At 41.5% G+C, this 27,059-nt stretch overlaps 1 protein-coding gene across 7 annotated transcripts in view; it reads left to right on the top strand.

The window, feature by feature from the left end:
* Positions 1 to 27,059, top strand: part of MAP4K4 (mitogen-activated protein kinase kinase kinase kinase 4) — a 181,608-nt gene that overhangs the window by 133,012 nt on the left and 21,537 nt on the right. For 2 of the 7 annotated variants that reach the window (XM_077343544.1, XM_077343549.1), the window contains 13 exons: positions 2,588 to 2,798; positions 6,635 to 6,796; positions 8,778 to 8,864; positions 9,486 to 9,689; positions 13,556 to 13,717; positions 17,537 to 17,767; positions 18,551 to 18,657; positions 20,231 to 20,382; positions 21,193 to 21,290; positions 22,436 to 22,444; positions 23,873 to 24,048; positions 24,815 to 24,935; positions 26,156 to 26,347. In XM_077343544.1, the coding sequence (XP_077199659.1) occupies positions 2,588 to 2,798; positions 6,635 to 6,796; positions 8,778 to 8,864; positions 9,486 to 9,689; positions 13,556 to 13,717; positions 17,537 to 17,767; positions 18,551 to 18,657; positions 20,231 to 20,382; positions 21,193 to 21,290; positions 22,436 to 22,444; positions 23,873 to 24,048; positions 24,815 to 24,935; positions 26,156 to 26,347 (1,912 nt within the window). The remainder of the gene's footprint in view (positions 1 to 2,587; positions 2,799 to 6,634; positions 6,797 to 8,777; positions 8,865 to 9,485; positions 9,690 to 13,555; positions 13,718 to 17,536; positions 17,768 to 18,550; positions 18,658 to 20,230; positions 20,383 to 21,192; positions 21,291 to 22,435; positions 22,445 to 23,872; positions 24,049 to 24,814; positions 24,936 to 26,155; positions 26,348 to 27,059) is intronic. The other 5 variants (XM_077343545.1, XM_077343546.1, XM_077343548.1 and 2 more) reach the window with 5 other exon arrangements.

Raw genomic sequence — 27,059 nt, forward strand, 5'->3', positions numbered from 1 at the left:
AAGTCCTCAGCATTAAAAAACCTCTCAGACAATTGAGGGACTTGGATCGGTTCCACCTCTTCCTCGTCAGTGATAAACTCCCCCTCGTCTCTATCCCTGTGCTGTCTGTCCTCTTCTGAGGACTCAGACTGCTGGCTGGAAGCCTGATAGGGTCTCTTCTGGGCCGCCTTAGTGGGCCATCTATTGCAAGGTCTGTCCTGACGGGAGGAGGATCTTCTCCTGGGTCCCCTGGAATCAGGGGAGGAGGAAGGAGACCTGGACCTGGACCCACCTGGAAGCGGAGCTAAATTCTGTCTGCAGAATCTGGCAATCTCTGCTTGCACGGAGCTTTGCATAAAGGAGAAAAACTCGGGGGGAAGGTTAAACTTCTCAGCCATTTCCCCTACATTACCCGGATCCGTAGTGCAGCTCTTCTCCTCACGATGGGGGTCTCTCGGCTCGTGCCTGCTCCGCCTTGCCAGACTGGCAGATCCAGGATTGGGTCCCTCGCCCGTAGCCGCTGTGTCAGTCGGCTTGGGAGGGATGCAGCGTGACTCCCTTTCCACACGCTGAGACTCAGAGCGCTGAGCCTTGCCCGTGGGCACAGAGGTCGCCGCCTCTCGTTGGGCCGGCTCCTGCACGGCCTGCCGCTGTTGATCGGGCCCCTCAGGCTCCATGATGGCTGGATGCTCGTCCTCCGACGAGAAGCGCCGTTCCCTGCGCTCAGAGGCCATCTCCAGGCCCGCAGAGAGCATGCAGCACGAAGCGCGGCAAAAAACGCGACCCAAAATGGCCGCCGCGAACGATCGCGCCAAAAAGGAAGGGGGGGGGGAGCAGCCTCGTGCTCAAACCGCCCCACAAGACTCCTTGCCTCCAAAATCGCCGAAAAAGACAGAGAGGGGGGGGAAAGGCTAGGGTAGGAAGGTTTAAGGGCGATGGAGGAAGAAAGGAGCACAAATAAAGGGAAAATCTTCTTCTTTAAAAACGGAGACCTAGTCTGCGTGCACTCCCTCTAGCGAGGCAGGAAGAAGACTGAGCAAGGAGGGCGTTTCCCACCAGGGAGACAGGAAGTTCTTCTTTGACCTGCCTCCCTCGAAGAGAGATGGGAAATCACCCACCAAGCTGTCCTCCTGAGCTAGAGGGAGAACATGGTTGCACTTATCTTTATCTTGTTCATTGAGTTGTCACTGTGCAGGCATACATTTCTCCCTCCTGTTCCACTGTGAATTATCCCTCTGGCTTATAGTGGCGGCTCAAGAAAACTGAGAGTGTGGAGCCCCTCTCTGCAGTACAGGAAAACAGATAAAAAATCTCCAGTTGGGAGGGGCTCCTCCTTCTCTGCTGCTAAGTTAGCTATAATGTCTTCCAGAAGCCAGCCTGCACACTGGTGCAGTACCTATGTGTGCATGCACAGTGGCAACTCAATGAACGACAGTTACAGGTAAGTGTAAGGCATTCATAACTGTAATAGTAACTCATTTCATATAGTACGTCTGCTTGACAAGATGTCATTTTAAAAGAGCATATTTTAAATATGCATACACATAGCTTATGAGCCACTTGTGGCGCAGGGTGGTAAGGCAGCTGACATGCTATCTGAAGTTCTGACCATGAGACTGGGAGTTTGATCCCAGCAGCTGGCTCAAGGTTGACTCAGCCTTCCATCCTTCCGAGGTCGGTAAAATGAGTACCCAGCTTGCTGGGAGGTAAACGGTAATGACTGGGGAAGGCACTGGCAAACCACCCCGTATTGAGTCTGCCAAGTAAAAAGCAAGAGGGCGACACCCCAAGGGTCAGACATGACTTGGTGCTTGCACAGGGGATACCTTTACTTTTACCTTTACATTCAGCTTACATTCAGTCACACAGTGAAAGTCCTTGTGGTATGGTGGCAGTGTTTTGTTTTTTAATCTGCACAGCCCATGAAATCTCCAGTGGTCACTCAGAAGCCCTACTGAGCAAAAGTGCTCACCTAAATGTTTGTAATCACGAACAGCATGAGATGGAAGCATCCATGGAGGGCTCTGTGTCACATGACAGAACAACCGGCTTCATTCCCTATTGTGAGAGGACTTAAAATACGGTTAGGTTTGGAAGAGCATGGAAATGGAAAAATATTGGCTGCCATCTTAGTTTGAGCTTAAAGCATTTCAGTTGCTGTGACATTGTAATGGACATACTTGTCAAATGTTAATTGTCTGTTGGGGTCAATTATGTTTCTCCAACAGAAGAGCCACTTAAGTTAGCGGAAGGCTTCAATCTTGAGCCAAAAGGAAGAGTGGGGTATAAATATTTTAATAAATTACATTTAAGAACTTTGCTCAGTGAAGTAATAGGCTAGGGGTCTTTTCCTCCCGTTTCCCTTTTTTTGGAGGCTTTAAAATGCCTCTGTTTATTACTATGGACAAGAATATTGGGATTGGGATTTCTGATGAATTTATTGCCGATCCCAATGTAATTGCGTGATCTTGTTTCTCCTGGGAAAATCAAAGAAGTATGTACTGCGAGACGAAAAAGAAAAAAGTTATGTTGTTTACAACATATAACGTACTTGGCTGTTTGGTACCTTTTCTTGGGTGTCTTTAATAATTTCTCCTTCTTCTCATAGCTCTATTGTTAATGTGCCTGGAGAATCTACTCTGAGACGTGATTTCCTAAGATTACAGCAGGAAAACAAGGAACGTTCTGAGGCTCTTCGGAGACAACAGCTGCTACAGGAGCAGCAGCTCCGAGAGCAAGAAGAGTACAAGAGGCAGCTGCTGGCAGAGAGACAAAAGCGCATTGAGCAACAGAAAGAGCAAAGGAGGCGATTAGAAGAGGTAGAAACAGGCCAAGATTGACAAGGCACCTCTTTTTAAGTCTTGTCAAAGGGCCAGGAAAGGGTGGATTCTTGTCTGAGATTCTTAACATGGAGAGCTCCAGAATCTGTAAAGTGTGTGAATCTGTGTCTGCAATGTTAGGTTCTCTTTCAGAATTCAAGATGTGCTTACCTAACATTCATTATGTCAATATCCTTGAACAATGAATCAGTAAGCTTGCAAATCTAGTGCAACAAAATTGGAATAGAATGGTTTTTGTAGTTTCTGTGAATCTTCTTCTATACAAGTGTGCAAATTTGGCTGTAAATCTTGATGTGGTTGTTTTTGAAGTCCTATAAACTCTTGACCAGAAGCATTATAAGAACTGATTCAGAATTCACAAAAACTAACCTGAGCTAAAAATGCCCAAGTAGCAAATGATTTTTGCTAGATTGAAATGATTTGAATTCAGCTTTAAAAAAAAATCACAGTTGTTTTCTTCCCTTAAATAGCCTTTAAATAGAATAAATCAAATAGCATTTACACTATTCCAAATAGATCCAAAAGGTGTTTGCTTGGGTGGGGGTGGGGGGTTTGGTTTTCTATCATCCCTACAATTAAACACAAAGTGGTGATCTAACGCAAAATTTGTTCTCATGAATCTTGTGCTTTCGTTACCTCCAGCACAAGAGTGTGAGGGGAGTAACCTAAGCTTATGCTCTCCTGGATGGTTTTAGTGTTTGTTTTTGTGCTAGCTGTTTTTACTTCACTTTTAAATTGTTTTGGGTAAGCTTTAAGAGAGAGATTTATTAGCACTGTAATTCTAGCAGTGTGAGAGACAGTTGAATCTAGACTAGATTTTTCAATGTCCCCCACTACTGAAGTCTACTGATCTCTGATATCAGTGCAACATGCTGCTCCTGAGGGAGAGAGGAGAGATTAAAGAATGACATGAAGGGAGAATCAACAATATGCCAGGTCATTCTGGAACCATCCCAGTATAGTAAAGCGGTTAGAGTAGACTTGCACGAGGGAAATCGGGGTGTTCAGATTTTTCTTTTAGTCATGAAGCTCGCTGGGTGACATGGCCCAGACGTTTTCTTTCAGCTCGTTTGTTTGAGAGGTTTGTTGAGGGAGGAAAATGAGATCACTCCCATCAGTTATGTTGCCCTGAGCTCTTTGGAGGAAAAGTCGGATAGAAGTGACAAGCGGTAATTACAATTCCTCACTGTATTCCTTGAGGTAGTTGTGTACCGATTACATTTGGATTGGCAATTGACCAATATTGCACTGACTCAGCCAGAATTTTATCCTACTGGTTGGTGGTCACATCAGGACAAAAAAACTAAACAAATAATGTCATTATTTCCTGACCTATAGAATTAAAATTCTCATTTTTAAGTGGTATTGTGCTCCTCAAAGGCCTACTATCAGTTTGAAAACCAGTTTTCAGTTTCAGTTTGAAAACCAAGTACTCAAAGCACTTTATGTTGTTTTTAATAAAATTGTTCAGTTCAGGTAAAAGCTACTATGCTCAGTCCAGAACTGCCAGAATATTTTGAAAGCCAATTAATGGCAACTCTAAATGGAGAAGCCACGTGTACAGTTTTGGTTGGGAAACCTTTCTGGGTTGGAATAATTATATGATAGCAAACTAAATTCTAAACTGTTTGATCAGACATTCAATGGAGAGAGATTCTTAGAAAAAATCCTGACCAAAAAAATTGCTTGGGAAGAAAAACATCATAGACTGACAATAGGCAAAACACAGCGTCCTTATTTCACCTGATGTGTTATAGACCAGTGGTCCCCAACCCCTGGGCAAGGCTCTCTCTCCCCAGAAACTCATCTGATGACAGAATGGAAGCAGTGTCCCCTGTTTCTGTATAAGCTAAAGTGTTATCACAGAAACAACAAACACACACTATGTGTAATTTGAAGGCTATGACTTACTGCAGTTAATTTTTGATGCAGTTGTTCTTGATAACTTTTGACAGTTAGTTGTAAAGGACAAAAATAAATATCACATCTGATGGGAGATTGCTCTCTTTTTAAAAAATTTAGTCTCAGTGTTTCATGTTTTAATCTCATTTCAGATCAGGGGTAGTCAAACTGCGGCCCTCCAGATGTCCATGGACTACAATTCCTAGGAGCCCCTGCCAGCGAATGCTGGCAGGGGCTCCTGGGAATTGTAGTCCATGGACATCTGGAGGGCCGCAGTTTGACTACCCCTGTTTCAGATGATAGTCCCCATTATTGCTTACTGAAAGCTATTGTTTTTGGAAATCTTTGCTATTGTATAGAGCTTAGTGATATCTTCAGATAGTGGTTTGTAAAAACATTAAAATCCATTTATCCCTATTTGTTGATTTAAAAACGTCTAAAAAGATTTCAGTTTCATGTAATTTCAAAACTCCTTAGTTAACTAGTCGAAAAGAAACATGGCAAAACCAGAAGGATCAAAACAAGAAGGATTAGAAGACAAAAATTGTTGCTTTAAATGTGCTCATTTTAGCTAACAATTTGAGTAGCAAATTCAAGCAGTTTATGTACGATTTAAATTTTTTTAAATCCATCTGCTATAGTTATATATCTAGCATGTATGAAGAAATGGAATTTAAATTATGCTAATTATGCATGTGTTAATACAGAGAGATAGCTGCCAGCCTCGTGTATAATATTTTCACTCTGTCCCCTGCTGATGAAATTGTTCAGCCCAACCTTTAAGGCTGGGCTTCTACGTTTCCAGACAGATGAAAATGAATCTGTAATATGGAACAGCTTCTTTAAATTACATCTTGTTAGATTAGATTGAACCTGTTGACTCAACTTGACCCCAGTCCTCCCAAATAGACTGAATATGAAAATGGAAGTGTGCCTTGGTCTTGATTTTCCCAACTGTAAACTGTTCCTTGAATTATTCTCTCAGTAGTACCTATACTGCAATTATCTGCATTTTACTTTTTGAATAAAGTTTATTTATAAAATGCAGTATACATTTCACTTCCCACTGTAAAAGGAAATTGCTAATAAATCCAAGTATTCACTCTTTTTGTTTAAAAGTAAACCTGGATATTAAATAATCCAGAAATATGCATGATAGCATGTTTCTAAAAATCACCTTTGATCTCCATAGGGTTGCCATATCTAGGTGGGGAAATACCTGGAAATTTTGGGGGTGGAGCCTGGGGATCTCAGCAATGTACTATGCCAGCCTTTCTCAACTTTTTTATCATTGAGAAACCCATGAAACATTCTCCAGGCTTTGAGAAATTCTAGAAGTGCTGTGGTCATGCAGAAAATTGTTGCGAAGCATAGCTCACCAGGGGCCCCTCCCACCCCTTCAGGCCCATCATTGGCCTTTTTGGGGTCATATCATCTGATAAATGTTTAACAAATTTTACAAATATATTAAAATTAATTAACTCTCACCCATTTGGGAAACCCTTCCAGGGCCATCCAGAAACCCCAGGGCTTCATGAGACTCTGGTTGAGAAAGCCTGTACTATGCCATAGAGCAGGGGTAGTCAACCTGTGGTCCTCCAGATGTCCATGGACTACAATTCCCATGAGCCCCTGCCAGCAAATGCTGGAAGGGGCTCATGGGAATTGTAGTCCATGGACATCTGGAGGACCACAGGTTGACTACCCCTGACATAGAGTGAACTCTCCAAAGCAGCCATTTTTACCCATGGAAACTGACTTCTGTTATCCAGAGATCAATAATAGTTGTGGGAAATCTCGGGCCACCGCCTAGAGGTTGACAGCCTTAATTCTCAGGCACCTTTTACAAATTCCAAGTTCCTCTTATTGTATAAAGCAATACATTTATATAACCCCCCCTTTTTTTTTTGTAGCAACAAAGAAGAGAACGAGAAGCTCGAAGGCAGCAAGAGCGGGAGCAACGGAGAAGAGAACAGGAGGAGAAAAAACGATTAGAGGAAATGGAAAAAAGACGTAAGGAAGAAGAAGAAAGAAGGAGAGCTGAGGAAGAAAAGAGGAGAGTAGAGAGAGAACAGGTAAGTCTAAAGCAATGAGTATTAATTAAATATTCCTTTCCCTAACAGAAATAAAGTTGAGAAATAAATTCTCACATGGCTCACAAAATACAAAACAAATGCAATCCAGAAGTAAGGGTGAGACCTTCAGACAGCATGTACAATCTCCTTAAATACTCTCAAAAATAAGACTGCATTTTAATGTGTAATATTGAACACTAGGGCTCTTTTTTCTTTCATATCTTATATGTAGCCATGGCATTTGAGTTATTTGACATAATAGATGAATAGTCATAATACACGTCAACCAAACAGACTGTAATATTTTTTGCTGTTGTAATTGTCAAATATGTTCCAGTTATCATTTTAGTTTGCACTGGTATAAATTTAAAGGGAGCCTTTTACAAAATGGTGATGTTAATCTACCAATTTTGTGCATGAATTCTGCATTCTTAAAATAATCTGACAATTAAATTGGGGAGATAATGAAATAGATTTATCTGGAATTTCCTGTTCAGACATCTAAGGAAAGATAAATTCACTATATGTAGATACATTCACATCTTAAATGACTAATACTTTTTATCCAGAAGATATTGTCCCTTGCACTATAGGTTATTTAAATATAACAGGGTTTTTTCTGCAATCAATTATTTTTTTGGATTTCTTAAGTCATAATACCAATGTATAAATAGTCACAGGAGGCATCACTCCACAATATAGCAGAAACTTTCCTTCCTGTCATTCATAAATTGATACCTTATGTATTTGGTTGTCACCATGAAATTGTATTTACTCACTTGATCGAGTGAGGGAAATGCACTGCTTCTGTGTGTAGCAGATTGCGATGCACATCTAGATGTGTATCCACATTGGAATGCTCATCTGGGCCTCATTGAACTGGCTTGATGTGGCTGGGGATCTGCATTCCCATCTGAGATGAGTAATTCTCAGCTGCACACAGCTAAAGCTTGATTGTGGCCATCAGCTACAAGCTCTTGAAACACACCCACATACCCAGTGACTGCTGTGCTGGACATTCTGCAAGGATGTCCTGAGGGCTGCTTAAGAAATTACATGTTCTCCTTTACTTAAATTGTAGTTTTGCCAGAAGACATAAAACAAACTCATGTACATCCTTTTTTTTCCTTCATAAGATTTCCAGTAGATCTCATTTGTCCATTGCACTGAATCACCCATTCCTTTTTGCATACACTGTCTGTGTGTGTCTCTCTGTGTGTATGTTTGAGTGCATGTGTTTGTACTACCTACGTTCATTAATTTGCATGGTTAAGATATTCTTAGACACGGTGCTGCATAACTAGGCGTAGTGGGCCAGGGACATAAAAGGTGGGAAATGTGTCAGATCTTGACTTTTAAGGTGTAGACTTAGGTTTCTGAAAGATGCGTTTGGTCGCGGATTTGTTCTTTAGTGGATGTTTGTTTTTGTCATAACCACTGCGTATTTCGGCAAGTTTGGCCTTGTCTGCTTTTGAGGGAGTCTAGGTTAGGGCTGTGGTTGAGGTTAGTCGTATATTTGGCAGTTTTTTTGCAGTGAGGAAGCTTGCAAAGGTTGCCTTAACTAAGCCTGGCTCTAGCTGTTGCTAACGGTTCATCACACAGTGCCTAAAACTAATTATTTTAATTTTTAAAACTGCATGCAATTTTTGTGTTGGTCGTGTTGAGACTTGCTGTGTTTTAACTCTCGACCTGTTTACCAAGTGCATTTGCTTATTTTTTTAAAACCATTCTCAAAATTCATCAGACCAAGCTTCGACACTCCCCCCCCCCCCCCTGAAAATTATCCGCAATGGAATATTTCTATATAGCCTTTTCTTTGGAGAACAGGGTTTTCTTAACTCGTTCACTAGGGATTCACAAAATCCATAAGCACGTTGTCACCTGACGGTGACTTGGGGCAGTTGTTTTTGATGGGCCTCAGGTGGTTTCGATACATTCCTGTTGTGAACAATTTTATTGCTGGGTAATTTCTATGTGACAGGAGTATATCAGGCGACAGCTAGAAGAGGAGCAGCGGCACTTGGAAATTCTTCAGCAGCAGCTGCTCCAGGAGCAGGCCATGTTACTGGTAACGCACTGCATCTGTTTTGTTCAGTAGCTATAGGATTCCTTTCTCTGACTGGTATCCCAGGCTTTCCTCAGTTGGACACAGCCATCCTTTACCTCTAGTATAATAGAGCCTCAAACAAAAGCCATTCATGCTATAGTGTATTGGACTGGCAGACACATATGAAAAGTACTGTACAGCTATATCACAGTGCACAGTGCTTAAAGATGTGACAGTTCTGGTCTGGAGGTTGAGTTTTCAAACAGCCCTTTAGCCTTTTCAGAACAACTAGAGTGCAGATAAGAATATCTTTTATTAAAATGTGGATATAATGGACAAATTGTCACCTCTTTCCTCCCCTTCCTTGAATCCCACCCCAACCCCATACTGTTTTTCAACAATATACTAGACATGTTTTTTTTTAAGAAGTGGTAAATGCTATCATTAAGCCTAACGTTCTCCAAACATAAATTTAGCAGAACACTTCACAAAGAAGAAAACACTTCTTCTTTCCATTTAATTTTAATTTGGGGCACACTAGCTTGCATTTTTTGCAGCAGTAAAGGCATAACTCACCAGCAGTCAAGTGTGTGCCATTTGCCCAGGTGTTCAGGTCTTGACTGCTGGCATCTTTTCTCAAAGGAATACAGATGGCGAGAGATGGAAGAGCATCGGCAAGCAGAGCGTCTCCAACGTCAGTTGCAGCAGGAGCAGGCATATCTTTTGTCTCTTCAGCATGATCACAGGAGGCAGCAGCAGCAGCAGCAGCAGCAAGAAAGGAATAAACCAAACTACCATACCCCTGAGCCTAAATCCCATTATGAAGCTACTGAAAGACCACGGGAGGTAAACTCTCTAAAACTTTGTAAATGGACTCCTTATGTAGTGCTTTTAATGTTTGAAGTGCTTTACAATATGTTTTCACGTTAATCTTTATAGCAATCCTCTTTTAGCAGAGGATATTTGTCCCCTGTTGTGATTGAAGGGTGGATAAAATTCCAAAACCAGTGGCAGCACAGTCTTATCTCAGTCACCGATGCTGCCATGTGAAATGAGCATGTCTACTTGAAATAGGGGTGTGCATTGTGAAATTCCCAAACTGAAATAGCACCCCAAATTTTGTTTTGGATCAGAAATACTCCAAACTAAAGAAGGCGTTCCCAGAAAACAAAATTGGTCTCCTGAAACAGTGGTCCTCAGCCTTTTTATCACTAGGGACTGGTCAACGCTTGACAATTTTACTGAAGCCTGGGGGGGTAGTTTTTTGCCGAGGGACGTCGCTGCCGCCTGAGCCCCTGCTCCGCTTGCTTTCCTGTCTGCGCCCCTGACATCCCACCACCCACTGGGGGGTGCTGCCAGCAGCAGCTGCGCAGTGCCATGCCGAGGGGGAGCCCCAGCCATAGTGGCTGCCGGAGAGCACCAAAGGTGAGCCGGCAGCAGAGTGGCAGGGCAGCCCCCGAGGCAGCAGCCGGGGAGGAGGACGAGGAGGAACTGCAGCCCGGTACTGACTGATCTATGGACCGGTCCCGGTCTCCGGCCCAGGGGTTGGGGACAGCTGTCCTGAAATTTCAGGATTGTTCTGCCTTCAGTAGGACTTAGTTCAACTTACAAGTTAGTGGGGGAAAGTGCAGAGAGTCAGCTAGAGCTCTGTGGTGAAATCCAGCTTTTCTACAACCTCCTGTTCTCCTGCACATGCAGAAGAGGCGGGAAAGGTGGGAGACAGAACAGGCTTGACTTGAGGCTGAGCCACCCATGCTGTCATGGACCTTTCAATTAACATGTTTTAAGTCCAGCGGTGACTGGAGACCAAGTAAACACTCTTGTCCTCCCTCCTCATGGGTGTTTGTGTAGGCCAGTCCTTTTCACTATTATAACGATAATAGACACCAGTTCTTTGCTATTCCTACTGCCTCTGCTGCCTGTGAAGGAGAACAGGAGCTGGATTGGGTGCCACTGCAGATTTAAGAAATAGTATCTAATCTCCCAAAATTTGATGAAAATTGTATCCTTTCTGAAATACCCAATTGAAATTAAAATGAAAATCTTAGAACGGCACCACACATCACTTGAAATATCCGCAAGACCTGTGCAGTTGTTTGGGGCTCTTGCCAGTAGCTCCAGGTTGGCAGAAATGACAGGAAAACAATATGCAGTATCCAGGTTTGCTTACAAGGAGGTTTTAATAAGCAGTAAACAAGCTTGCAGAAATAGCAGGCTAAGTTCCCATCTGCTGGGTCTTGGAACACACACACAGCAGAATTAGCCAGATCATAAGACAAGATACACAGCCAAAACTAAGCACCTTATACCCTGAGTACCAGTCAAGAAATCATTAATCATGCTCTTCCAAACTGCGACATGAGCCTGGCCATTTCGCATGTGTCATCTAGTTGTGAGAGAAAACAAATCAGGCTTTCTAGATAAGAGCTGCAAACAAGCCTGAGAAAGAATAATATTCTCTTGGGAACGCCATGATGGTTGTCCTCTCACAAAACTCAAGGCAACCCAGGGTTGAGCAGCAGCCTGTAACAAAGATGGAGCTACAAAATCTATATAGTAGTTTTCCACAGACTTTTGACAGTCTGTGCTTCCTTCACTGTCACTAAAATTCTTCTAATTTGATTCTTTACATCAAGTGTAATTTACATGACTGATTCTGTTGTTTCATTGGCTATTGCCTTATAGAGATTAACCTTAATTATAAGAGCAGGAGAATAGCTGTGCTGGCTCAGACTATTTTTACAAGGATCTGCTTCTAGCAGTAGCTGTTGACATGCTATGAAGTAGGAAGGAAGATAGTCCTTGTTTGTACTGACTAACTAGTAATCACTTGATAAACATAGAAGCTATGATTCATTTGTTGCTATTACAGTTGGTAAGCATTATTCAACTTTATACTTAGTTAGGTTGGAGAGAGCCAGTTTGGTGTAGTGGTTAGGAGTGCAGACTTCTAATCTGGCATGCCGGGTTCAATTCTGCGCTCCCCCACATGCAACCAGCTGGGTGACCTTGGGCCCGCCACAGCACTGATAAAACTGTTCTGACCGAGCAGTGATATCAGGGCTCTCTCAGCCTCACCCACCCCACAGGGTGTCTGTTGTGGGGAGAGGAAAGGGAAGGCGACTGTAAGCCGCTTTGAGCCTCCTTCGGGTAGGGAAAGGCGGCATATAAGAACCAACTCTTCTTCTTCTTCTTCTCTTCTTCTTTAAGGAAAGTTTGGGTGAGGGACTCTTGAGTATAGAAAAAAGATGACTAAAGGGGGTCATGATAAAAGGTTATAACAATGTGCATGGGGGAAAAAAAGAAGAGAGAACAGTTTTCCCCCTATTCCATTATACTAGGACTCATTGTCACCCAGTAAGTTGATCTGTAGCACGTTCAAGCCATACAAATGTATTATTTATTTTGTTACATTTCTATACCGCCTTCCCTTGTGACTCAGGATGGTTTATAATAAAAGTTTGTACCTCACAGTTTGTTGTGATGCTGATACATTACTGAGAACACAGCTTTAGACTTATAACATATAAGAATACAGATAATACCTCAATATTTTTGAACATTTTGAACACAATAACATTTTACAATTTTTTAAACTGTGTAACGCCCTGCAGGTGGCTGGGTCAGGGGTCGCTCTATGCTTGTCTCTGCTGGGAATTGCAAGTAGTCTTGGGTAGTTGGTAGTTGGGAGGGGGCTTCTGGGTTGATGTTGCTCTGTTGGCCTCAACCAAAGGCTTGGTGGAAGAGCTCCATTTTGCAGGCCCTGCAGAACTGTTTCAGTTCTGCCAGGGCCATGATTTGAAGAGAATTGCTGTTTTATGTAGGCAATTGCCATCAAGTTGCAACTGAGTTACAGTGACCCTAGCAATGGGCCTTTAAGATATCTTTGCCTTCTGCAGAGTCTTGGTCGTCTCCCATTCAACCATATCCCTGCTTAACTTCTGGTGAGGTCAAGTGCTAGATTTGCCACTTTCCTTCACAATTAGTGCTCCATTTTACTTTAATTGAATTGCCAGTGGGTTTAGTGATGGAAGTGAGCTTTAATGGCTTTAAAAGAGGAATATTTAGATTCTGGAGCTTAGGTCCATCAATGGCTACTAGTCATGGTAACAAAGGGAATGTCCACATTTTGAGGCAGTGATAATTGTGCTAGGGGGCAACATCCGTTGATCCTATAGGGCAGGGGTCGTCAACCCCCAGTCTGCTGCCTGGTACCGGGCTGCAAAGGCCTCGGTACCAGGCTGCCGGCAGCCGCACCTGCCTCCCCCCCCCTGCAACGAGAAGCTTGCCAGGCCCCGAGCGAAGCAGCCACCAAAGCAGTCACTTCGCTCACGGTCCGGCTAGCTTCTTGCTGGGGGGGGGAAGAGGTAGCCATGGCCTCTGGCATGCCAGCAGACGCAAACGTGCATGCGCAGAGCTGCTGTGCATGCACATTATCGCCCCTGCTGGTGAAAACGTGCATGCATGGCTACTCTGCGCATGCATGTTAGCGCCACCTGCTGGCGAAAACATGCATGCGCGGTGCTCGAGCTGGCAGCTCTCCTCCACCCCTGGAGGCTGGGGACTGCTGCTACAGGGCAACTGCTGAGCCACTGCATGACGCGTGATACCAGACTAGATGTACCACTAGTCAGACGCATTTAGTTATGCTTCATACTTACCTAAAAAGAGTTTTCTGTTTGATCAGCTCATGCCCTTTGGATTTCTCTCAGGTTGACGATCGGTATAGAAAGAACAATCAGGGCTCCCCTGAAGCGCAGTCTAAACAGACAAGCAAAGCGTTGGAGCCACCGGTGCCTTCAAGATCAGAGTCCTTTTCAAATGGCAATTCTGAGCCTGTCCAGCCTTCACTGCAAAAGCCAATGGAACCACAGGTAAAATGCAGACTGTAAAGAGGATATGAGAGAGGAGTATGGAAACCAAGAGATAGAGTCTTAAAACCTGAAAATGTTTATATCTTGGAAAACACTTGGTGTATACGTCTCAGTTTAGGAGTGAGTGAGTTACTTTGTTCCCCCTACATTAAGCCAGGCTAGCTAGCAGTGCATTCACACATGGCTCTTTCCACGCACCTGATAAAAACTAACTAGAAAACAGTTTTCTTGAACTATGCAAAAGTTGCTTTAAAAGAAGACATGCACCATATGTAAATTGATAAAGAAACAAAGGCTTCTTTAGTTGAGATGGATGTCCTAACCTAAATTTACCATAAAATAATAGGCCAATGTGCTCTTTAATGTTAGTTTTCTCTGTAATATTTAAAATGAAAGCTAAAGCTTTAATTTATTTTATTTATTTGCATTTGTACCCTGCCCTTCCCAGAGGCATTTTACTGGCATTGTTTCATAGTAAGCTGCCTGTGACAAAATAAATGTGATGTTGGGGCCACTCTTGATGATAGGTCTTGAAACTGTAGTAAGGCATCTTTGAAACATTCCCTATGGGAAAATGAGGTGAAGCAGAGGAGTATGAAAATTTTCGGGTTTTTACACACTTGAAAATTAGGCTTCTAACACAGCTTTTGGGCATTCTGTTCCTTTCCTGATGATTACAAATATTGTTCATACACATAAAAGAGAATGCATGTGTTAAGGCATTTTGTTTTTGGGATTTTGGTATGGACTACAATAGCTGCTCAAGCAGGCCTTAATCCACATTACTGGATCCCAAACAAACCAAAGACCCCTTTATGAGAGACAAAAAAGCCATTACATTTAACAGCCCTATCTGTTATTCTGAATCCATAATCAGCCCTTTCGTTTATTAACTTTCCCCCACAAAACAGCCAGTGGCTTAGATGTAAGCAATACCAATTTTGAAAGTTTCCCCATCATTAAATATTGATCAGATAAGAGGATGGAGAACTTTCCTGGCAGAGATTAACAAAGCAATGGGAGAAACACTGCAAAAACATATTTTTATGTTTAAAGCACAGCAAGATCCTGTGAGTTATGAAGATAGGATCACAGTTGCTGAGTGGGAAAATGTATGTGTTTGAAATCGGGGTGATTTATAGAAGTTATTTTCCCCTAGCAATTTTCATTTAGAGGATTGCCTTTAGATATAATAGTCAAATGATGCTAGTTTAACTGAACTAATATCTGAGTAGAATGCTTATAGATAACTAGCTTCAAAGCCCATTCCTAAGAATGGGCCCTGAAAGGATCCCCTCCCCTGGCCAGGCAGCTTAAGGTGGCTTTGGGCCACAGCTCGCAGCCAAATCAAGTGGGGCGGGGGCTAGGCAGCTCATTAGCAGGCCCAAGACAGAGCTCCTTAGCAGGCAGTCAGCAGGCCAGGAGGCCCTCATGAGCAGGCCCAGCCTAGCAGGCCAGGAGGCCCTCGTTAGCAAGCCCTCCACCATGACCCTTTGCCCAGGGCCCTCTCACCTGCTGCTGGCTCCAGGCACTGTGGCGTCTGAGAGCAAAGAGGCTAGAGTCCAGGGCCGGAGGGTGGGAGCCACAGGGGCAGGGCCAATCAGGACAAAGCTAGCTGCACCCTGATTGGCCCTATTCCAACTTGGACAGCCAGACACGTCCTACCCCTGTTTCAGAAATATATAGAGGAACAACAATGGATAAGGATATGGAAAGGTCCGACTGTGTAGAGCCTATTTGTACTAAGCTTTTTGCAAAACTGTTTGATCTGTCTCCTGTGCGTATGTGGCCAGAGGAATAATTCTAAAACCATACTATGAAGGTGCAATACATGGTAATACTGCTGACCTTTTTTGCAGAGCAGTGATTACCAATCTTTTATAAATACATTCTGAAAAAGATCCCAAGTTGTTCCCCCACCCCTGTATGTCAGCAAATTTTGTTTTGACCTAGAAACAAAACATAGACTTGGAAGCGTGCCCAGTGAAGTTATCAGCTAAACAGCACAGAGAAAAATCCCTACATGCCTTTTGTACATATGTTATTCTCAGCATAGTTTCTTGGCGATCAGAAAACATCCTGCTCAAACCTTGTATGTGACATTAAAACCCTTGTTGACTCCTTAGCAATATTAACTTACTATAATTTAGAATCAATAATTGGCACCATTTGCCTGCTAGGGTCTGCACTATTATAATTTGCAACTTTTTTTTTAACCCACTCTGTATTTCCATAGCCATTCTTGACCTTAAACACACCGAGATTTGTTCAAAATGCCAGTTTCTGTTATTTGATTCTCATCTCAATACTCTGCCTTGGTTTTCCCTTGAACGACCTACACTTCCTTCAGAGTAATTGTTGTCAACTTGTTCCCTTCTCTGGTCACCTTACCCCTTAGTTTATTTATTTTTATTTGCATTTATTCTCTGTCCTTCCTCTGGAGAGGTTACAATAAAGGTAAAATTAAATAAAATAGAATACAAAAATAGAAATTTAAGTTCAGTTAAACCCAATATTTTATTCCTAGAACTTTGTCTCTGTGTGAATTTAATCCCAGCCAGACAACTTTCTCTTTCTTCCCAGAAACTGGACTGAAAATTCTTGGTTCTCAAAGTAACTAAACATTATTTACTAGCACATCAGCTTAGGCAAATTTACCATCACCCACTGAGTAAAGTGTATGTAAAATTATAATGTTCCATGTAAACCTCCCAGAGCTGTAAAGAATGGGCGGTATAAAAATCCAAATGAATGAATGAATGATGAATGAATGAATGAATGAATGAATGAATGAATGAATGAATGAAATAAGTACAATGAGATAGGTATATTACTACCAGTTCTCACATGTGCTGTTGTTAGTTTGGCATACTGAAGAGGCAGATAGTAAGCTGTACTGTATGTTGTACATTGTGTTCAAAGATCAGTAGTAATTACCTGCTTGTGATTTGTGAACTGATCAGGAGGTGTGAGCTACTTCAGAGTTTGTGAAGAAAGGAGTGAAGGAAACAGTTAAACATTGTACAGAATTTCTCTAAATTTCCTTCTTCTAAAATAATAGAAGTGCTATACTGTCTGTATATATATTTTCCCAAGCCCCTCTTCATTTAAAAACCAGGCTACTGTTTGTACTGATTCAGTAGCAAAATGCAGTATAACTTCCAAATAGTACACAGGAGAAGTTCTTTGTGCAATCTTAATTATTGTTTTACTTCAATATTTTATGTGCTCTGTCTAGTGTATGCTTTATAATTGTAGTAGTTAGTTTGCGATACATGAAACATATTATATTATTAAACAGTTTAGCATATGTGTGTGTGTGTGCCAGCATGCACTTATATACCAATTCTAGTGAAAATAACCGTGTAATTGTCTCTCATAATGCCTTAAAAGCAATTTATTGCATAATCTAAGGATGTCACTGCATTGTTTTGAACTTCATTCAGCAGTATTATGAATTGGGTACTTCCATTGCAATTTGTCATCTGGAATGGGTGTCATTTAGGGTTCTTGAAGCCATGGCCCTGATTGGACACAGAAGCAACTCTACAGGATGGGGGTTGCTCTCGTTCCATATCATTGTGTGTTTTTGCTCACAAATGCCTATATTCTGTATTTGCGGTCCTTTTATGTTCTCTGGATTCCTTCCTTGCTTTAAGCCCATTAATTTCACCACAAGCTTGCCTTGCATCATATCCAAGTTGTGCTTCTCCTGCCACCAAGCCCCTCTGTTGCCTTTATTCTGTGTTTAATTGGGGTGGGGGGGGAGCCAGTTGTACAGAATGCATTGAATGTTCTATGTTTTGTTTCTTTCGTAAGGTACAATGGTCCCATCTGGCATCTCTCAAGAACAATGTTTCCCCTGTCTCACGGTCCCATTCCTTCAGTGACCCTTCTCCCAAATTTGCACATCACCATCTTCGCTCTCAGGACCCATATCCACCTTCACGCAGTGAAGTGCTAAGTCAGAGTTCTGACTCTAAGTCTGAGGTACCTGACCCCACCCAAAAGGCTTGGGCTAGATCAGACAGTGACGAGGTGCCTCCAAGGGTAAGAAGTAGAAAGACAGAAATTTGAGTTTTTTTAAAAAAACAAAAACAAAAAAGAGAGACAAAAGGCATGTGCTAGGTTTTTATCTAGTGAATGCATGGCCATAGAATGATACTGGTATAGGAAACAGTACTTTGGGCAAGGAATTTGCCCGTGCCATTTTTAATCATGTTACCTATGGAAACGTGTTGCAGGAATTACAGCCTTGTTCTAAACTACTTATGGGCTGTGACTGTTGTACACAATAAAATATTTGCTATACAAAAACCTTTTATGGATTGTAGGTTTCTTGGCCCCGATTGGCAACTACAGCTATACATCAGTAGCTGTATTAATATACAATTGAGATACAACAAATATATATATATATATATATTGTTGGTTTACCTCTGTCAGATATAATCTTGCTTTCCCCAGTCTCTGCCTTCTACTGATCCATTTCTAGGCCTTTATTGGCTCCTTAGAGCTTAATTTTCTAAATTCTCATGCTGTTACAGCAAATTGCTTTGTGCCACCCTTGCTTCAAAGTTCTGTGTTCTTTTAAACTGTCATGGTAGTCTGTGAGTGGTTATTTGTGTTCATGTGCTAGCTACTTACTAAACTTTGTCTTTTCAACATCTTAGATGCAGTCCAACTGAGTTTATTGGGCTGTAGTTTTGACATTTTTATTTGATAGTACTGTTTTGGCAAAATAAATAAGCTGATAAAAATTTCAGATGCATCCTGTATCAACCAGAGCGTAGTTTTTGCTATGTTATCTTAAACATTTCTTTTTAATGTAAGGTACCTGTGAGAACAACATCAAGATCACCTGTGTTATCTCGCCGAGATTCTCCACTGCAGGGCAGCGGGCAGCAAAATAACCAAGCAGGTCAAAGAAACTCGACAAGGTTTGAAAGTCCTTTTATTGTTTGGGACAGGGGTAGTCAACTTGTGGTCCTCCAGATGTTCATGACTACCCCTGGTTTGGGAGAAGGAGCTTGTTCAGCCAGTTGTTCCTGTAGCACGTGAAATATATGGAGTATATTCCTTTAAGCCTAGGTAATTTCCAGAAATGAGTTATACAGTGTTTTTCTGCTAATATTCCAGAGATGATTTAATACCATTCACGTGGGATTGTTTTTGGACACACCCTGCGTGATCAAATGTATATTAACTCACGTGCAGATGGATCGTAAACAGTAAATATGTTTTAATCACATGAAAGTTAATGCCAAAATAATAGAGGAAAGTATTCATTTGGAATATCACATATTTTTATATAAATTTGCCCTTAAGTTTGTCTACAAACAAAAGAGCCTCTTGTGGCGCAGAGTGGTAAGGCAGCTGTCTGAAAGCTTTACCCATGAGGCTGGGAGTTCAATCCCAGCAGCCGGCTCAAGGTTGACTCAGCCTTCCATCCTTCCGAGGTCGGTAAAATGAGTACCCAGCTTGCTGGGGGGTAAAACGGTAATGACTGGGGAAGGCACTGGCAAACCACCCCGTATTGAGTCTGCCATGAAAACGCTAGAGGGCGTCACCCCAAGGGTCAGACATGACTCGGTGCTTGCACAGGGGATACCTTTACCTTTACCTTTGTCTACACTCAAGCAAATTTCCATATAAACTTAAATTATATATTGTTTGGATGCAGTAGTAATTTGCACTGGAAGAAGGAACTGAATGTATTATCGGATACATTCCTTCACTTTATTTATCTTGTGACAACAGTAAACATTTAAATTCAGACACTCAGAAAAGATGCTTAGTACAAACTATCCACAGCTTCTGTAACATACGTTATGATGAATCTTGGAAACATGCATCTATAATGAATCTCACAAGGCAATGCTTTCATTCAGAAAATGAAAAATGGCGAGTGAAATTTCCTGTTACCCTGTTCTGTTTTTTTTTATATTGTATGGTTTTTGTGTCCTGTCCTGTTTGAGATACATCTCACAATTATACTTGCATTCCTGGAGGAGTGTATAAAAGCAGTCTTCCAAATGTTCACCTCCTAAGCCCCGTTCACAGGTTACAGTAAACATGCATACAATCTGCATACACTTGGTTGATCTTAATACGTGCATTGAGAAATTATAACTACGGTCAATGCATGTACAGCTAAATATGTGATTTAAATCTCATATCCAGGTCCTAAGCCTGGTTTCATTTGTAAAGTGAAGATGCATTGGCTGTTTCTTACAAACAGGTATACATGTACACATGTTCACAGTAACATATGAACAAGGCTTTAGTTAGGTCATTGAGTTTGTCTTGCCAATCCTTCAATTAAAATGATTTAAAAAAAACAGTTGTGCATCCTTCTATATCAACTGTACAATTTTGGATGTTTACTAAAAGTATGAGTTACTGGTATACAACATAAGGCTAAGAACATCATTTTGGGGGAAAAAACAATGTTTGAATGCCAATATTTAGTTAACACACATATATGTTTTAAAACACCTTTTACTTTCACAGCAATATAGAGCCTCGTCTGCTCTGGGAGAGAGTGGAGAAGCTGGTTCCAAGACCAGGAAGTGGCAGCTCCTCTGGGTCTAGCAATTCAGGTTCACAGCCTGGGTCACATCCTGGGTCTCAGAGTGGATCTGGAGAGAGATTCCGAATGAGATGTAAGAATTTTTTACACTTTCCTGAATTATTAATCTAAATAATATTTTGATTTGTATTAGCTAGTTTAAAATAACTTTAGATATGTAAATGGTTAGGGGCAACATGCAGTGGCAAAGTGTTGGGAGCAGCTTTGCTGCTTGCTGAATCTCTGCTCACTGCACAGCCAATGAGGGGCCCAGGAGCCCCATGATGGCAAGGAGGTTGGCAACCCTGGTTGGAACTGGAGGGGGCACTCCAGCACTGGCAGTTTGAGATGCACAAATACTTATTTCTTTGATTTTTAGCCAGCCACTCTCCGGGGATTCATGGAGGAGTACAATATAACCCTCCCACTAAACATGCTAAAAACCCCATCCCATAACAGAACAACAGAACATAGCTTATAAAGAAGATAAAACAAGACAGTGAATTTGTCTGAGAGTGAATTTGTAAAAGAGAGGTGAAAACCATTTCTGTTGTTTCCAGAAAACTTTGTAAACTATCTATTGACCTTTGTGATGAGGAGATAGCTGGGCATCTTTAATGTCACTGTCCTTTTTGCACTGTTCATTGATTTTCAAAATGAATGTGTGGTCATGGAATTATTAATGATAGTGATCCAAATGATTTACTGATTATATCTTCACATTTAAATCCTCACAAATCACAATCCCTACATTTTCATCTATTTTGAGTCACGGATATTGTATATGTTTAGCAGCAGAGCTCCGATATTGCAGTAGGTGCAATGTACTTGCGCGGCTTGAAAATCCCCTTATTTTACTTTGCATGCTTCATTTTTTCTTCTGCTTTGTGTGGGTGTCATGTAGCATCATCAAAATCTGAGGGCTCACCATCACAGCGTAACGAAAATGCAACTAAGAAGGCAGAAGAGAAGAAGGAAGCCTTCAGACCTAGCAAACCTGTGGTAAGCCCAGCCTATTGTGTGCTAGCTCTGAATTTATGAAGTGATATTTTATGTTTGTCTGTTTGTTTATTATTTAGATTTTTATACCGCCCATTCTTTATGGCTCTGGGCGGTTTCCATGGAACATTGCATAAATTTACATGGAACATTATAACAATCTATAACATACAGATTTCCATAGAACATCATAACACAATCTATCAAGTAACAATTCACAACAAAACATGAATAGCAACAGCACTGGGGAGATCAAATTGTTCTGTCATGGAAGAGCGTCTGAGGGGCTGCCCAGCAGATGTTCCAAGTTGGTTGGCCTCAAGCGAATGCCTGGTGGAGGAGCTCCCTTTTACAGGTCCTGTGGAATTGTGGAAGTTCGGGCAGGGCTCTGATCTCAGGGAGCTCGTTCCACCAGGTGGGGGCCAAGACCAAGAAGGCTCTGTTAAAGATTGATGATACATGACAGCCATAAAGTAAAATTTACAAAGTTGTTTATGTTTTTTTTTAAGTTTGGAAATGTTGGAAACTAAGATTTACTAAAAAACATTTTAAATGATAGATGTATGTGGGCTTCAGGTAACATTTCGAATACAAGGATGGTAGAAATGGAGTGGGCAAATAGTTTTATGTTTTTCCTTTTCCACTGTTTGTGTACTACATGAACAGCATTTTGGTGATATCAGTGGGGAAGGGGGAAATGTAAATATTCAGTGATGCCAGTGGATGTTTCTGGGGTTAATAAAGAGCAAATCTTTGGATTCAGCCCTCTCTTGATTTGTAGTAGTAGGTCTCATAAAAAATGCAGCATTGACAACAGAAAATATTTCATGGAACATTTCTATTTTTTTCCCTCTTAAAATGTTCCCATGTCTACTATAAGCAAAAGTTTTGTTACTATAACAAAAGTGTGATTGTCTCTTAGTTTCTGCTTGTAATGCTGTGGCAGCTTCTAGTCTCTCATTCTTTTACTTCTGTTTTTAAGCAGCCTAGTGCTGTTATATGTTATATGCAGATTCACTGTTTCACTGCATGTACTTGTTACTGTATTAATTTTGTACTTGAACATTTATTCTTTCCTGACCATGTTCTATTCCATGCTGTTGGGCCGATGTTGACTTGATGAATCTGTTCACATGGATGGTCTGCAGGGCGAAGTGGTAAGCAGCCAGTGCTTTAAAGTCATTGCCACATTTTCATTGCTTCTCTCTCAGATCCATTTATCTCTACCCCATATTTTCTTTCCTGTATAATTAAAGCATGTTCCACAGAAACACAGTGGAACATAATGATAATTCAAGCAAAGAAAGCATGTGCAGAACAACAACAATCGTTGGATTCATGAGGCCTGCTCACTCAGCGTCAGAATGGGCCCTGAACCTTTTGACTGGCCATTCCCTGTCTTGAGAGTTCATAATAAGGAAGACGGAAGCTCAGCCCAGATCCTATGCAGCTGGTAGAAATGTTCTTAAGGTTCCTTTTCCCAGCACACAATTTTCTTCCATGTAGCATCTAGATTTTTCTAATCCATGGGAGTATATTTTCCAAGATGAATGCTTTAGCAGTCACATATTGCAAGGAAATACAAATAGGGAGCAAGCCACCCAGAAATGGGTATGACACCCATTTTTATTGTGTGAATTGTGTTTTGAAATATTATGTGAAAACATGTAAGCGATAAACCATTTTATAACATGCTCCTCAAAGTAAATTTGTATATAATTTAAAGAATAATCTTAAAGTTTGTCAACTGTTTACGAAGAGCTAGTAAACCTTCAAGGCACTTGGTTATTGGGCAGGTCACCTGAAAATTAAAAACAGAACAAGAAAATCCATGCTCTTTGGAAAGAAATTTACAAATCAAATATATATACAATCCTTTCCCTCAGTTGTGTTAACTGAAATGAAGGTTTAATAGTCACAATCGCTACTAAAATAGCCATGTTCCCTACTACTTTCCTACTTTTCTACACCAGCCAGTACTTTATTGATAGATGAAATGACATTCAGATTGGCCTTGCAACTTCCTTATGATGCTTATAGATGGTTGACTCAGACTACTTTTCAGTTTTGCCCTCCGGTCCAGGTATTCTATACCCCCTTACGCAAGGTCAGTTACATATTTTTCTAGCCATGGTGTAGTCCAGCCTTTCTCAACTTTTTATCATTGATAACTCCCTGAGAAACCCTAGAAATGGCACACTTGTGCAGAATATGATTGAGAAGCATACCTGTGTACATGCTCACCTGAGGCCTTCCCACCCCCTCCAGGCCCATCACTGGCCATTTGGGGGGGGGTCATCATGACCATTTATGGTCATATCACCCGATAAATTAATTAACTCCTGCCCATTCAGAAAAGCCTTCCAGGGCCATCAAGAAACCCCCAGGTTTCACGAAACACTGGTTGAGGAAGCCTGGTGTAGTCTATTGGCTTTTCGTGTATTTTTATAGGTAATTTTATTTGCCGGGGGACCTGTAATGCAGATCTTAAAGATCAGGTAGTTTGGAAAGATTTACAGTGGTGTTCATGTGTTTTACAGTTTTCTGTAGTAATCCCTCCCCCTTCTTTTCCTTTTTGCTTCCAGGATTTAACTGCTTTGGCAAAAGAATTGCGGGCAGTGGAGGATGTGCGACCTCCCCATAAAGTGACAGATTATTCTTCGTCCAGTGAAGAATCAGGGACAACAGATGAAGATGATGATGACATAGAGCAAGAAGGAGTTGATGAATCTACGTCTGGACCAGAAGATGCCAGAGCAGTGTTAGTTTTTTTGTTTTGGGTGTGGGGAAGGGTTTCTTTACTGTTTTATGTATTAAAATGGATTTTGGTTTCCAGGGCTTTAAAATTATAGTTTTGCTTATATATGAATAGAACTCATGTGGCATATTGCATTCTGAAAGCTACCGCTCTTGATAGTGAACAAATTAGAAAGGTTCTAAAGGCGAGGTTTATGATTATGGCAGTGAAAATATCTAGCATGTTTACAAAGAGATTAAAGCAGGACATATTTTAAAAGTATGTCAGAAGTGTGTGTGTGGGGGAGGGGGGGGGAGAGAATAATTTATTTATATCCAGACTTGCATGTTGGAGATGGAGTTATGTTATTGGTATAGCGAGATATGCAAGTCAGATGTATAGCAGCTAAAAGGTACACATATCCAAAGTGTCATTTAAAAAATATATGGTTTACCTTTGTCGCTTAAGCAGCTACTAGCCTGAATCGAAAATACAACCAATTATGTTCCTGATTCACAGTACTTCTGTGGTTGGTCACCAGGAACATTATTTATTTACCACCATTGTTCATTTGACCGGCTGTTTAAGGGTGAAAAAACACTAAAGGCTCACTGTTATTATCTGATTTTAAAAAAAAATAATGATTTCACCTCTTTTTTAAATATTCTGTATTTGATTATAATGGGCTGAAATTAACTTTAATATTTTTGTGGACACTAAAGAGTCAAAAGGGAAACAAAAACGGCAGACAAGTGCATGTTTTGTTTTTAAAAAACGTGTCTCTTAACAGATCCACTCTAAACCTCAGCAATGGAGAAACTGAATCAGTGAAAACCATGATTGTGCATGATGATGTGGAGAGTGAACCTGCCATGACTCCTTCCAAGGAGGGCACTTTAATCGTCCGGCAGGTAACACGTTCTTTCAGTCCCTAATGTACTCCTTGCTCCTTCATTCCTTCATTTGCCCATGCTCTTTTTCTGCATAAATAGCAGGTACAGGAGTTACAAACACAGACGGTAATTGTCCTGTGAATTAGTAGACATTTCGGAGCATACAAAGAAGCTAACAGTCTTCACGCATTGTTCCTGCTCTGTTTGGATGTGCTCACAAGAACACATTACATTGTTGTGCAGAATTGATCTTATCTGCTCTAAACTAAGGGTTAAAGGACAAATGGTTACGTCTGCTGCATCGGGCACTTGGAAGAAGGGTCTGTTGTAATCTCGAGTTATAATTTCTTGTGTATTCTATCCACTGGAGGTTAAAGAAAACTAGTCTGGGGAGTGCTGAGCTGACGGAAGATAAACCTACCTAGTTTATTTTAATCAGTTATACCTTCATGTGGCTAGAGAGAAGTTTACATATATTTCCCAAAAAGTCTATCCAGGCAGTTTAGGAAGGTAAACCTTCTTTAGTATCAGTTCTGTTGGTTCACCCCCCCCTTTAGTGTTGAAATATTGTGCAATGAACTAAGAAGGTAATGTTTCCCTTGTCTTAAACTTGTTGACCTCTTTGTGCATAGGGTATGAACTTCCCTAATTACACTCTTTAATTGTGTAGCTGAACATTACCATCCTAATTGAGTCCGTGGACCAGGGGTAGTCAAACTGCAGCCCTCCAGATGTCCATGGACTACAGTTCCCATGAGCCCCTGCCAACAAATGCCGGCAGGGGCTCATGGGAATTGTAGTCCATGGACATCTGGAGGGCCGCAGTTTGACTATCCCTGCCTTAGACAATAAGAAGTCGTGCTTCTTGTTCAAATAGCTGAGTTTAGGACATTCATCAGATATTTCAAGCACTTTATCTGATCATGTCTGAAAGCCAGAAGTGTGAACATAAAAGGCAGGAGCCATAGGGAGCTTGCAAGGTGATGGAGCGGATTTGGCCTAGGACAGCTTAACTGCCTGCATCAAAAAGTAGCGTCATGTGAGAGACTCCAGCATTGTAAGCTGAACTCTTACGTGGTTGAATTCTCTTCCACCAGTGTGTCCTTCTTCTAAGTCAGGCATCAAGGCTTGGATTATTAATGCATTGATTGAAACTTTAAAAAAGTAGACCAGCTTGTTAGGGACATAGGCCTTTACGCAGCACTTGAGCAAGACAAGTGTGCCTGTTTTTTCTGCAGAGTACAGTTGACACAAAGCGTGCCAGCCATCATGAGAGCAATGGCTTTGCCGGTCGCATTCACCTCTTGCCAGATCTCTTACAGCAAAGCCATTCCTCCTCCACTTCCTCCACCTCCTCCTCCCCATCCTCCAGCCAGCCGACACCCACCATGTCCCCACAGACACCCCAGGACAAGCTAACTACTAATGAGGTATGTCTTGCACCACAGCTGGCTGCTTTCGTAGGGTTTGTAGCAGTATTGCCTGATAGCTAGTTTCCAGAGGAGCTTCAGCAAGTGTCCCTTCTGCTCTTCTTCCTGTCACCTACCCCTCACCCCCCAAAATAACACATTTCAGCTCTTACGTACCAAACCCCTTAACTCTAGAGCAGTTTTACCCCTACCCACCCCAGACTTGCCAGTTGATTATTCTTGCTTTTTACAGTGAGTCATTAATTGCATGGCTTTTATAAACTTGCTATACCAATCTGTGTTTAAGCTCTATTTTGGGGACAGTATATATTATGAAAGGTCGTGTTAGGGTAATTTGGTTTTTTCAAAATGAAAATACTTCTGGTTTAGCATAAAACTGAACAAGTGGACCGTAACACTTTGGGGAATGGTGCACTTTGTTAGAAAGCTTTTTATGGCCTTGCAGCAAGAAACTGTTTTTGATATTTCATAGTGGGTGCGAGGAATACATCTGTTAAGACAGCTTTGATTTCTGGATTACTAGGTTGCAGTTTTGGGTGGGAGTTTTGGAAGCTGTTCTGCAGTGTTAAAAGAATGCTATGTGGATTTTTGTAAATTTATGTGTTATTTCCTAATTTGGAATAGTTTCCAGTTCCTTAAAAGGGTTGCACAGGTTTCAACCTGGGAATTGTTTCTTGTGCGGAACCTCTTACTGTCCCTCAGATAAAAAGGT

Source organism: Paroedura picta, chromosome 6, assembly GCF_049243985.1.
Source record: "Paroedura picta isolate Pp20150507F chromosome 6, Ppicta_v3.0, whole genome shotgun sequence".
NCBI classification, from domain to species: domain Eukaryota; kingdom Metazoa; phylum Chordata; class Lepidosauria; order Squamata; family Gekkonidae; genus Paroedura; species Paroedura picta.